Source organism: Patagioenas fasciata, chromosome 2, assembly GCF_037038585.1.
Source record: "Patagioenas fasciata isolate bPatFas1 chromosome 2, bPatFas1.hap1, whole genome shotgun sequence".
Lineage (NCBI taxonomy): Eukaryota > Metazoa > Chordata > Aves > Columbiformes > Columbidae > Patagioenas > Patagioenas fasciata.
The window spans coordinates 121,276,547-121,290,120 of record NC_092521.1 but is presented as its reverse complement, the minus strand read 5'-3'; the positions used below and the strand labels follow the sequence as shown (position 1 = coordinate 121,290,120).

Sequence of the window (13,574 nt, the reverse complement as noted above, 5' to 3'; positions counted from 1 at the left end):
ACTTCCATCCATCAGATAGGCTATGAACGTGGCCCTGCCAGCAGCTGGCCTGACAGGGGAGAACCTCCGGCAGCTTCATCCAGCCTATGCTCTTCCTTTGTCAGCCCCTGCCTAGTGATTCCACCAGCTCCTCAAGGGCTTCCTCTGGGATATCTTTGGGCTGCCCCCGGGCCAGCTCTGGCAGGGGACACAGAACGCTGCACTCTTTTATACTGCCCTGAGGCATTGTGACCTCAGCGTTGCCTGGTGGTGGCCCAGTGACATGGCAGCGATGCAGCTTCCAGTGCACAGCCTGGCCACAGCAGCCTTGCCCACCACCCCCCTGCCTGGCATCCTTTGGAGGAAGGCCTCTGGGGTGCTGGCCCAGATGCAGCCCCTGTGCCCAGGATGCCCCACTAAAACAGTGTTTACTGTCTTATTTTCAAAAGCTTTTGATCATGAACATGTAAACAAAGAAGGCAGAAGAGAAAGGAAGGGCACGTCACTGTTAGCACTTGAAAGGTCTACTCAAAATTGGTCTAGATAAAAACGTCACAAATGCAGCTTCATTTTCAGAAAGGTTATGAGTTCTCCAGCTGTGACAGCTCACCATCTACAAAGGGAGGCTACAGGTCTTGTGATACCAAGTTACACCATCATATGCAGAACTTAACATTTTAACAACTTCAGCAGATGCTTACCTGAATATGTTGGTATATGTAAAGTTTTCACGTCAAATCTAACTGGCACTTGCTTCATTATCTGGAAAATAAAGAAATACATTACAACCAGTTTTAATATAATTCCAGAAATCTCTAAGTAGTTGAACATGAGAACACAAAGATGCAAAAATTGCATATGATGCATGTATGAACCACTGCTCATTACTGAGGCATTTTCCATTTTTTCCAATATTTCTTCCAAGCAGATATTTGAGATTTCACTCAGTGTTTTTAATATAATTAAATTGTTAGTATTTCAGTTGAAGTGACTTTTAATGGGAACATAAAATTATAGGATTTTTCAGTTTACATTTTTATCTTGCTTGTATGAGGAAAAACACTTGCATTTGGGTTTCAAAAGCTACAGAAAGTAACTTTGCAGCTGAGAGCTCATGAAAGGTTTTAGCAATTCACTGTCATACAGTAAATAGATATACATACACACTAAATCATTCTAGAATATAAAAAGTCATATTTTCACCAACTAATCATCAATAAGGTATGAGGGTTTTTTCACCACAACACATCATCTTCTGGTACATCATGAAACTGGATGAGTGCTCAGTAACTGAGCATTTGAGTGTGCTTTTCAGTAACTGAAGTATACAAAAAGATAACTGTGCACTGGCATTCAGTCTTTGACAGATGAAGCTTAGTTGTAACTGGAGAGCTGTTTTCTAAAAAAGGTCTTCAATTCCACAGATCTGCAGAACACAGGGAAATTTTACAATATAAGCTGACATTTCAGCTTTTAAAATTCTGCTAGCATCTAGTAAATCCCTTTCAAGGAGATTAAACTGCAAGCTCTTCAATTTTACCAGGTCTCAGTATCACCCTGAAGATCACCAAGTATGCAATGACTTTAATTACATGTCCCTGGAATTTAGTGGGCTATTTTGCATTAATTGTGAGTCTCACATTGTATGGTAAGGAGATTAGTCTCCATGTGCACATTAGTATGTACACTTACCCCTAATCTCACCTCCTGTACTTGTAGCAAGAATCAGTGAAGGCCTAAGGCTTCAAGTCAGTGCCCCAAGATAGAACCGAGAATTTACAGAAGTGGCATTCAAATGCATCATTACCTTTGAAATTCTCCCCTGGCAACAATATCACCTTTCCCAAACCCATTAAAACAATATTGCTGGGTAGTTACTTTATCTAGCCATGTAATATTTTTCAATTTTGAGTGCATTAGAAATTCCATTAAAACAAACAAAAGGACTGTTATACTAAAACAATACAGCAAACAAAGGCTGTAAGGTTTTCCTAATGAGCTGATCATCACTTCCAATGAAAAGTGTTGCATTGCCTGCATCTGCCACTTACTGACTAAAGCTGTTAAAATGACTTCATTTTTTTGCACAGAAATAAAACGAAGACTGAAGTGGCTCTTGCCTGTCATTCCTTCCACCAGTACTACACATCTGCCCTTTGTGCACATTGCACTGTCATCACACTGCAGAGCTCTGATTCTTTTTCCATCTTCCCTTTGCTGTCAAGCAAGCATCAGCCTCTAATCCAGAGACACATCACAAACAGTTATCACATTAGAATCCATATAATAGAAATTGGATGAACATGTCTTGTAACTTCAGGTCTTCTTTTCCTGAGAAACTATGTTCACATTTGAAACATTATCACATCTAAAGTTCAGTTATTCTATAAAGGTATAGCTCCTAATCTAGAAGGCTTCATAGATGGTCTTGTTTTGAGTATACTAAAATACACTCAGTTTTGTGTTTATTTAAGTAATAGATATCAAAGCAAGTTATCAGAAAAATCTACGAAAGTAATGAACAGACCATTTAGTAGTTTCTATTTCTTGTAAGACATTATTTAATATCAGTATTCAATCCCAAAATAACTTAGTTCTCCAAATTAGCAGCACAACAGGATTATAAAAAACTGCCAAAAAATTGCATGACAGCTTGCCAGATGACTGGGTGGAATTGCTTTAAAATGAGAATAATGTAACACGGGAAAGGAGTTTCACCCTGATTAAAGATTTATCTGCAAAAATAACCTCACCCACAAGTTCCTCAATCTTCTATTTTATTTTGCTGTACCTTAGGATTGTCAATGATTGGTGTTATGATAAGATCAGATTCAGTGTAAATGAGCTCTTTCAATGTTGACTCCATGTCCTGGTGACTTGAGCACATATTTTTAGCCTAGAACAAGAACAAAGTTTTTTTAAAAAACTGTTTTGCACAAAAGAAGAAAGTTCGTTTATACCCAAAATATTTCATGTCAACATTATACCACACATTTTGGCCATATACATATTCTAAATAAGCTTTTATTTATGTGGTAGCAGATAGGGCCAATTAAAAATTAGGATAAAGAAACACATTGGAAGAAAAAGTACTGTGTCCCAAAAATTTGCAAACTAAGTTTGCAATGTTCTGCATATATTTTTTTAAATAACTTGCACACTATGGGAACTGCTTTCCTGTTATAATTATGGAAGGATGGAGAAGAAAATTGACTTTGCCACAGACTCCAGGCTAAAATTCTAACCATAAAGATACCATCATCCCATAATATTTTTCTACTCACGTTTTTCAAGCATGAATCTTTTTTTGAAGAATTCGGGATTGGAGCAGTAGTGGCATCACTTACTTCTACTGCAGTGCTAGTTCTAGGAGTGGGACGAGAACTTAGGAAAGAAAAAAAAAATAAAGAATATGATTTAAGTTTCACTGCAAACTAATTTTTTTTGTTGTTCTTTTTGAAACTTCCATGCCATACAGTAAACTTTCAAAGTTGACAAACACAAATGATGCAACGCCTGCTATATCAATCAAACATGAACTTCCTGTCTGACAAGGTTAGGATTTTTCAGTAGTTTGGAGGTTTTTTTTTTGGTTGGTTGTTGTTTTTGTTAAATGAATGTAATTTGATGATTTTCTCACCCATAGTTCTTGAAACTGGATCCTGAAACATGATTATCTCAATTCCTAATAACAAACACATGAACTGAATTAAGTTGACAAAAAATTGCTATTTATTTCATGTTATTCTCTCTGACAGTCAGCTCTTGGCTAGGTAACAGGAGTAAAAAACTGCCCGATTCTCGTGCATGAATGTGAACTGGGTTTACTTTTCAGTTTTTCTTCTTTAAAAAGAACTCATTTGCTTACTAGAAAATGAAGAAAGGAGAGACCAGAACATTGCAAATTTGCAATTTTGATAGAGCTGGTAGTGAACTTGTTTTTTGTAGTATACATTACTTTAAATCTAAGTGTTTCAAATCAGCTTTAGAATTATTAAAATTGGCAGGCAGATTCCTAAAGCAAACATCAAATACCATTTTAAATTAGTATTAGCATGATTTTAGATGTGATGGTAGATGTTGTAAATTAGATTATAAATAATATTTTATTAAAACCAACTGAAATAACTGGAAAAGTAGACACAACAGCACTATTTCAGGTTATGTAAGAAGCCTGAAAGAGTAACTTTAAACTGAAATATTTATGCTTGATGAGGACAAGAACAAAATCTATTTTACTAGATAATCTTCTTGACACAAAAGCTAGTAAGAGGTTTCAGAATCAGGTCTCAACTGAAACAAATCACTGTTAAACCAATCACTATTTTTATTTAACACCTACTTAGTAGATTGTTACCAATAGCTTGTGATGAAAAGTTGAAAGCAAAATTTATTTGTGGATCATAAGCTGAATGTTTAATTCTTGTGTATTTAAAGCAAGCATATTCAAAGCATATTTTCGTATGTATGAAGTAATAAGGAAATAACGTTCTAATATCTGTCTGTCTAAACAGAAGAATTTAAGAAACAAAAAGCCTGCTTCCAAAAACCAGTGTAATAAATCCATCAAAGTACTGCTTTAACTGCACATATTGATTTGGTATCTCTTCAAAGGTGTCTTAATATTCATCAAACTGGTGATAGAAAACTCAAAAGGAGACACACTAACAAAATGTTACAAACAGAACAATAAAGTGTCTGAAGATACAAGGAAGAAGAAAAAACAAAACAAAGCAACACCACAAACCTAGAGGGTTTGAAGGGTTTTCTAATTGTTCTTTAGGTTTTCATACCTGAGAAGAAATATTGATTCCTTTGATTCACTATCAACTGCACTTTTGGGGCACAATTCAGTCTGAGTTTCTATTGAAAAGAGAACATGAACGTGCATTCAGAAATTTAAATAAAACATAGCAAATAAGATTGATAAGATTGACAAAATTCACAGGACACAAAATAATTCAAAATAACAACAAATAATATTACCTATTTTGAAAGAATTGCTTGGTAGCTTATTGGCTCTTGAGGATGAGAGGTTATCTAGGTTATTATGAGTATCCAGTGGATCTTTGGCATTCCAAGACACAGATGACTCTGTGTCTTCACTGCTGTTTAATAAAAGATATTAATCACATACATTAAAAAACAAAACAAAAAAAAATGGTCTACAGCTTTAACCATGGCAGTAAAATTCTTTTACACTTTTAACCTTGGCGCCAGCGAGGCAGCCCTTCCCTCAGTCAGATCGGGCCTGTAGGCTGAGCCTTCTTTTCCTGCCTTTTTTTTTTTTTTTTTTTTTTTGCTTTGCAGGAGCTGGTTTTGATGCAGGGTGACCTCTTATCACCTCTTACCACCTCTTTCAATGTTGTAGTTTAATTCTGCTTGCCTCATATTGATTCAGTAGGTTCAGGCTGATCTGTTCCTATTCGGGAACATGCCCTCCTCCTCCTAGGAGGGCAGCAAGGTGCTACCATTGTCCCCTATTCCTCAAGTTGCTGAATTCCCCATCCAGGGTCTCACACCTGTTGAACAGAGGCACCTGCTGGGAGGGTTGTGAGTCACCGCAGCTGGGACTCAAACCCAAATCAGCATACTATTGTAATATGTGTTACACATTTTATATTAGTAATGACAATGATGAAAAATAAGTTTACAGCAAATGACTTGGAGAATATTAAAAGTCCTCTAGCTCCCTCTGTAGAACTTGCATGAAAGAAACCAGGAAAGCTAAATTATTGCCCCGTAAGACCAGAGCTACAAAGAAATGTTCAGTCTTCACAGGAAAATGTCACAACAAGCATACTTCTAATAATGAAGTCTAGATTTAGATCAGTAAAAACGATCACGTTTTTGCTTAATGATTTACATGGCACACTAAATTGCAAGTTTATTGATTTTAGTTGTTTGGGGTTTTTTTAACATACTCCTTGCTTATTAGCATGGAATTGGGTCTATATAATCTTCCTAAAGGGTCTCCAGGATATCAAATATTAATCAAACCCACACTGTGAAGAAAATAAACACATGGGCCTCACAGCTGGACACAAAGAAGTGCTGAGCTTCTGTTCCACATCAAACCCATGTCCTATGTTTGTCATATCTGTCAACTAGTGCACATATCAGCAGATATTTCAGAGGCATTAGAAAACCCCCACAAGTAAAGTAAAATAGCCCAATATTTCATAGGAAATTCAGATTCTTCTGATTCTGTGAGAATTCCTCGAAGATTAGCATTGTGGTGGAGGTTGATGTAAGTCTTGCTAAAACCTTGACTAAATTCTTACTTTGTGGTATAAATTTTAAATCTTGATTTCTTATCTGCCTTGGTGGTGAAAGCAGTAATAAATTAAGACAAAGAGCTGTATCTTAAACTATAACAAATGTTAATTATAGAATCACTGCAGCACTGGTATCAGAAATAGGCATTCAACAAGAAAGTATTTTAAAATAGAACACAAAAAAAATTCAGCATTCTAAAAGAAAACTTTTCACATTAGTTCCCTAGATTGGAACCTAAAGTACCTTTCAAACATTTAGAGCAAAAGAACATAAAAATCGACACCAAATATCCCAACACAAAATTAAAAACCAAATCCAGCAAGATAATAGAAGTTCTGAAGAGGTCTAAGTTTTTAATATATATAGTACCTATTATTCACAAAAGGTTTGAGGTTTTTTTGCATATACAGCAGTGTAGAGTGTTACAAATTTAGGAGAAAAAAAAACTCAACACATTAGATTAATGCTTTATGTCATAGGCAAAGAATATGGGTCAGCTGCATTTGCAAGAATATAGGGTTGAACCACAAATCTAAGATGCTCTACCCACACACTTTATGATGCTCTAAGCCTAATGCATAAAAACAAACCTAAAAAATCTCAGTAGAGATAAAATTGACCAATATCTATAAGATTCTACAAAAGCTTTTAAAAATTAGTCAAATTACTGTGCATCATTATTATATAATCAAATAAATTAAAATTAGAGCAGTTCAGAAGTAAATTTTAACACATTTTATAGCCAGGAAGAAGGAGTATGTTGAAAGCAAACAGACAGCGTAACACGCCAATGGGATAATTCCTCATCATCCAAAACTGTTCCCTGAATGGTGTAAAACTCCACTCATCAATTATTGAACAATGTGAAAATTGTAAGTATAATTTTCTATAAATTTTCCTGCTTTGGAATTTTAATAAAAACATGTATGTATTTGTTTGCTTAGATTTACTCTACAGGAATTCTTCCTCAGACATTCAGTACCTTGAACTTGTGCCCTGGCTGTCTGCAGAATCATCACCACCACAATGGCTAAGGGATCCTTTCCAGAATGGATGCTCCAATATGTCTGTCCAATTCAGCCTTTTGAAAAGCAACAAAAAAACTGGAAAAACAGTGTCAAAGTACAGCTCCACAGAGAGATATCAGAATATGTTTTGAACCTAATAACACTACAGTGCAATTAATCGTTTTATTCACTTTTATTTGGTCAAACATACGTTTTCTTATATCTTGCCTCAAATCAGAATGTGGATAATTAACCCAACACAAAGGTATGAGACTAAGAATTAAGGAAACTGCATAGCCAATCCCAATATTTAAATTATATGAGCTACCCTATAAATTAGTATCTTATGTTATTTAAAATATAACCATGTCAGCTATAAATCAAAGCCTTGTGAAATACATTGCTCTGGAAAAGCAAAGACATCCAATTTTAAAATTGCCCACCACTTCTGTTACAAAGTTATTTATTTAGCAACAGCTACAATAATAAAAAGATACACTGAATCACAACATTAATTCTGTACATCTTCATATAAGGAAAAGCACAGCTTGTTCTTTTATGAGGGATTAAACGAGTTTTGCATTTTTTATGCTCTACAAATGATGATACATACAGTCATACAGTATCATAGCTATTATTTTTTCCAGAAGTGAAGAAAGACAATGTAAACAACTGCCATGGATTAGACAGTTTACCTTTTCTGAGGATCCTTTTGAAGCAAGCCATCCAGCAAACTAATAAACTCACCAGAAGGTTTGTGAAAAGTAGAACCTGTAAATAAAAGCAATTTGGAAGATACATATGGGGCAACAAAAACAACTATCAAAAAATGTAGCTCAAATAATTATTGGCAGATCATGCTAAAAATTTTTATCAAATAGTAATTTCATCTGAAAAAATGTGAATGTATGAAGATTTCTAACTATGTGCTTTTTGCATGTCAAAGGATCCTCAAAAAAAAAATCCAAGCCAAAAAAGCAAGCCAACCCACCAATGTTCAGTTTTCAAACTAATTAAAATTGTTCATATGTTAAAAAACACATCTCCAATTATCATGTAGCTATTAGCAAGAAATAAATTGGAGTTGAAATCTGCTTCAATTTAAATAAAATTTCCCCCAATCAAGAACATTATTAGAAGACCATTCACTGTTGCACCCTATCACACAAAAGAGATTTTCAAACTTCTTTTTTAACTTGAGAAAAACTCCACTTCTGAGAACTCAGAAATATGAAATGCACTTTATCCACTTTGAAAACAAAATCCGTCTTAGAATTGAAACAAGTAACAGCAGTTTTAATTCTATAGGTCACCATTTTCACTCTCTTACTGTGGACTGAAAAGAACCACTAATATTTGAGTGTCCCCATGAATACCACTGATGTCCAGAATGACTGAGAACAAAAATTCTATCCCAGCAGGTAGATTTACTTTCAGTTCTTAACACTAAGTCATACACCTGTCTGTCAATAAGCATTCACCCTTAATAGGGAAGAAGCTCTGATCAAAGGAAGGTAATGGTAACATTCAATTCAGACAGCTAACCAATTCCTGCAATCAGCCTCAGAAGAAATACTGCAAAACAAAACTTCTAACTTTGTACGTATTACTCTGATCCGATTTATTAAACAATAACAGAATATTACCCTCTGGTCTAGGTGGCAATGGATCTTCATACAAAATCTTTTCAATTAATTCAGAAAAACTGTCTGAGAAGAATGGTGGTCTTCCTATAAACAAAAAGAAGTATATTTCACTGATTAGGCAAACTTCCAAGTGGCTGTCAGGTACAATAATACATGATGAGCTCATTTTCCTAAGGAAACATCCAAAGAAATAAACACCCCCAGTCTGAATTCTATTTATCAAGTTCTCTTGTCAATTTATATATGAGACCTTTGAACAGCAAAAGAGACCAAGGATAGAAAAGGCACCAAAATGATTTGACGGTGGTCACCAAGATAGTCCTGTATGATTCAGCAACAAGACAATAACAGGAAAAAGTCTGGGCAGAAATCTAAGTATCTATGTAACTATGTTGATCCAACAGATCAGCGTATTAAGACTTCAGAAGGTTGCACTGTAATTCTCTTTTGTGATTAAATTTTCCTTCCAGCTGCAGCCAACGCTAATGGGTACTTATCTGCAGGAAACCCTATGACTGCTGGTTTATTCTAGTGAAACAGTTTTCTCTTTCAAAACTCAAACTAATGCACTCAGAGTTTAATGCTGAGGAGATTAAAAACATTACACTGTCAGAATTCAAGGACTGCTATAATTTTAAATTGCAGTATTTAAGCAATACAGGTTGGTTAGTATCACAATATTTAAATCACAGTCAAAAAGGACAACTTAATAGTATTACTTATTTAGCAAAAATTTACTCTGGGACCACAACCTATGTTTCCATTATCACAAATATTAAATAGATACACAAACATACAACCTGAGAACATTTCGTAAAGCAAACACCCCAAGGACCACAAATCACTGGCTTTGGAGAAGTCTTCTCCCTTTATTGCTTCTGGAGCTGCATATAACAGAGAGCCTACAAAATACAGTATATATAACACATTCTGATTATTCATTCAGTATTTATCCCGCTCAACACTTCAAACTTTGTCTCCACACTTCAGCAAGTCAAGGATTATCTTCACTTCATATAAGAAAACTGAGATACCAAAAGTAAGGAGTTTCAAAGGAACTTCTCTCCTATACTTTTACTGAATTATATAAGATTATATACACTATTTTGTTGTTTATTTTACTTCTATTAACCAAGTTGCCTTGTACTACACTTCTCTAACAAAATGATTAATGCGAAGTATGTTTTGATATATCTTCACCACTTCCAGAGCCAAACAAATTGAGCAGAATGGTAAACCAACAGAATTCTCATGTAACAGAAATAATTACATCATGTTTGGGGTTTTTTTGGAGGTGGGGAAAAAAAAGCTATTCCAAAACATAAATCTTAGAAAATTCTATTACAAAAACGTGGTAGCTAGCCAGCTGGATCACTCATCTAAACTAATTACAGCTATTTTCACACTAAAACACTATGAAAACTTCATATATAAAATTCTAGCATTTCATTCAAAAAACTCTTTTATCTTTATATAGAAAATTAAATATACAGTTCATATTTCTACAGTAGGTCCCATCGAAACACTAAGATGTTTCTCAAAAATCTCTAAAAAATTACACAAACTCAAAAAAAAATGTAAATTCCATAATCCCTTAAAACCTCATTTTGGATTCTTTTGTTCTTGGGTTTTATTTTTTTAAGTGAGTAAAGGTCATCAATCACGCACATCAAAACAGCTGTTCTGAAAAACAACAGGAAAGAGATTAGATTTGTATTTCTTCCTGAATAAAGATCTGGTCTTGTCTTAGTATTTCCAGTATGGAGTTTCAGTAGGAGACAGCAAACTACCAAGAAAACTCTCTTTGCTCCCATTAAAAAAATTGCCAAGAATTTCATTGTTCCCAATAACAGTAACTGGTATGACACATCATTATCTTGGAAATCAAGGTCTGTGAGATGCTCTGAGACGTTGACTAATAAAAGATTCAGAAGACTAAAATCAAGTTTCTGAATTTTTCTTACTTGATGAAAAAATAATGCAGCATTTGCAGCCTACTGCATTGGCATGGATCTGTCTGTTGAAACTAAAGCTTCCCCCTACTTCAAAAATAAAAGATCATTCTTAAGTAAGTGGTACTGAAACAGTCGAGCCTCAAACTAGAAACCACTTGGACCATTTGCATCAAAAAGGACAATGGAAGTACAGCAGTGCCAAGACTCCAGTGAAATAAGCAGCAGTTCTGTGTTGTACTTACTGAGTTTTGTGCACACATTTAACATGAAGTTAATGGAATTTAGTCCTAGATCTTAAAGAGAGCATCTGCAGATAGACTTTTTAAAAGTCCACAAATAATTCCACTGCTCATTTTTTTCTGAGACAAAACAGGATTAATTTTAAGTCACTTCTTTATCATAACTCAAATACCAGTTATTTCTTCTTTCTCCAATCGTTACTTCATAACTAGAGCACAAAAGGTTGTAAACAAGTGATTATTTTTGTTACTTCCTTTAAACTTTTTTTTTTTTTTTTTTGATACACTGTCCTATAACAACTACGTACCAGAAAAACAGTTTCATCAGTTAGGAAAGCCAGTTTCAGCTTGAACTCTGAATTTGCAAAGTTTTAATGATCATCTCATTTTTCTAATTCTACTTCTTGTACTTAGCTGATGATATGTGAAACGCATCAAGGAGCAAAGATGTTTCACAGGGTTTTTCGTTCCACCATAGTTTTAATCAAACAGCAATTAAGCCACCTCAGCAAAACCAAATCAAGAATTAATCTTTTTAATTAATTAGCTACCTTGAAACATTTCAGATCTCATTGATACACTCTATTTGGGTGGGGATTTTTTGTTTGTTTTGGGATTTGTTTTTGGTTTGCTTTTTAAATTCTTGAAATTTTGTTTCTATTTTTTTCTAGAAAGAAAATAAATCAAGAACATTTTATAAAATAATGAAAACATGCTCAAGATAGACAGTTTGTATATTAAACTGTATTGTAGGGATTTGATGTCATGCAGCAAAAAAATTAAAAATAAGCCACTTCCAGTTAAGTTATGTTGAAGGTTCGTTATATAATACAAGTATACAACAGTCTATAATCACCTACATATGAGCTGCAATCCAAAAATAACCTGAAGTCTATTTACAAAAAAAACAGGAAAGGTCAGGAATTACTGATATGTCATACATTTTATGACAGAAGTATGTTTTTCCAGCTCTTAGTTAAACTGGTTTTGTGAAACTTAGAATTATTACCATATACTTGTAAATATGGTTACTTTCAATTCTACTCAATTGCAGGTGTTGTTCCCTCTATAAGTTATGCTCTCTTTAAACAATCTTCCTCAAGGTCAACATTTTGGTTTCTGGCTTACTTTAAAAATTCCCTGTATGTAGGGTATGTAAGAACTGCTTAAAGAAAATGTACAGATCATGGTTTCCATTGCAAAGACAGAGGCAAATACATCAGACTTTACAAATGATAACACAACAGAATTATCCAGTTTCTCTAGAAATGTAGTCAGCCCCAATAGAATGATGAACAACTATTTTATTTCAGGGTCTTCTCTCCAAATAACTTCAAACAAAGGTTTTTTCAAACTTCTATTCTGTCTCTTTGGAAAAAGTTAATTTTGGCAAGTAAAAATATTATACCTCGAAATCTGCTTTGCAGGTGTCTTTGTGGAGTGCTTTCACCAACATCTCTTTCACCTTCTTCAGATCCAACTAAAGAAAAAAACTCTTCCAAGTTTTCACCATCCTTTCTAGCCAAACAAAAATTACTGAATTTCAAAGTGCCAGGCCCTTCCAGCAGAATCTAGAAAAATAAACATAATACAACATGAAAGTATCATATAGTAAAACTGATGACTGCTGAAATTTCCAACACAAAGTATAAAATACTTTTTTTAAAAAAAATAACAATCTCAAACCATTTAAGTACATAGAGATTATCACTATAACTGAAAACACTGAAAAGTTTTTAAGTCAACACCAATATTGTCTTTTTTCTTACAACCAAAACTTAGAGTCTCACAATAGAACTCTTTAGAGGTTCAATGCAAACTTTGGTTTCCTCATTATTAAATCTAAATTGATCAATGATGTTACTATAGAAAAGAAAGTAAAAGAAAGGTAAAGCTGTATAGGAAAAGTGTAGTAAAAAGAAACATTGCTTCTTTTGAGAAAAAAAGAAAAAGGTGACCTTTTCTAATTTTATTTAGCAGAAAATTTCAAAGATTTTATTCAATGACCATGAGAGTTTTCTTCATGTGGTTACTGCTTATTCTTGTAATTAAAAGCTTCATACTTCCAAAAATGTTGTTTGGAGAAATAGCCCATTCGGTCGGATGGTGGGAGGGGAAAAAACAAACACACACACACAACAGTCCTATATTAGCACTCTGCATTTTGTTTTCTAAGGAGTACTTTACAGCAACATTATTCTTGGGAGGAATACAGAGGCATCTCCATTATGCTTTATTCATACTTTTTTTTTTTTTTAAACTGCTTTTGGACCCACAAATGACAGAAACTGAGTATAGCTGTGCAAGATTTTACAGAAAATTCAGAGAAGGGCAACTTGATCACTTAGAGTTCAAGACCAAAAACCATAACTGCTAATCGAGGATTTTTGTTTATAGTAATATTCTGGTTACTGCATAAATTAAAAACAAACATGGACCTTGACAAAATTATACATAAATTTCACACAC

The 13,574-nt window shown here is 34.2% G+C and overlaps 1 protein-coding gene across 6 annotated transcripts in view; it reads right to left on the bottom strand.

Moving 5' to 3' along the window:
* ULK4 (unc-51 like kinase 4) overlaps positions 1 to 13,574 on the bottom strand; it is a 241,692-nt gene that overhangs the window by 216,959 nt on the left and 11,159 nt on the right. For 4 of the 6 annotated variants that reach the window (XR_011737700.1, XM_065831136.2, XM_065831135.2 and 1 more), the window contains exons 5-14: positions 12,514 to 12,676; positions 9,712 to 9,813; positions 8,912 to 8,995; positions 7,961 to 8,036; positions 7,241 to 7,339; positions 4,966 to 5,087; positions 4,773 to 4,842; positions 3,264 to 3,363; positions 2,771 to 2,875; positions 681 to 741 (exon numbers count right to left, since the gene is read on the bottom strand). Coding sequence is in view for 5 of the 6 variants with exons in the window: in XM_065831136.2 (XP_065687208.1) it covers positions 681 to 741; positions 2,771 to 2,875; positions 3,264 to 3,363; positions 4,773 to 4,842; positions 4,966 to 5,087; positions 7,241 to 7,339; positions 7,961 to 8,036; positions 8,912 to 8,995; positions 9,712 to 9,813; positions 12,514 to 12,676 (982 nt within the window). In the remaining variant the exon portion in view is untranslated. Of the gene's footprint in view, positions 1 to 680; positions 742 to 2,770; positions 2,876 to 3,263; positions 3,364 to 4,772; positions 4,843 to 4,965; positions 5,088 to 7,240; positions 7,340 to 7,960; positions 8,037 to 8,911; positions 8,996 to 9,711; positions 9,814 to 12,513; positions 12,677 to 13,574 lie in introns of those variants that run through there. The other 2 variants (XM_071804861.1, XM_071804863.1) reach the window with 2 other exon arrangements.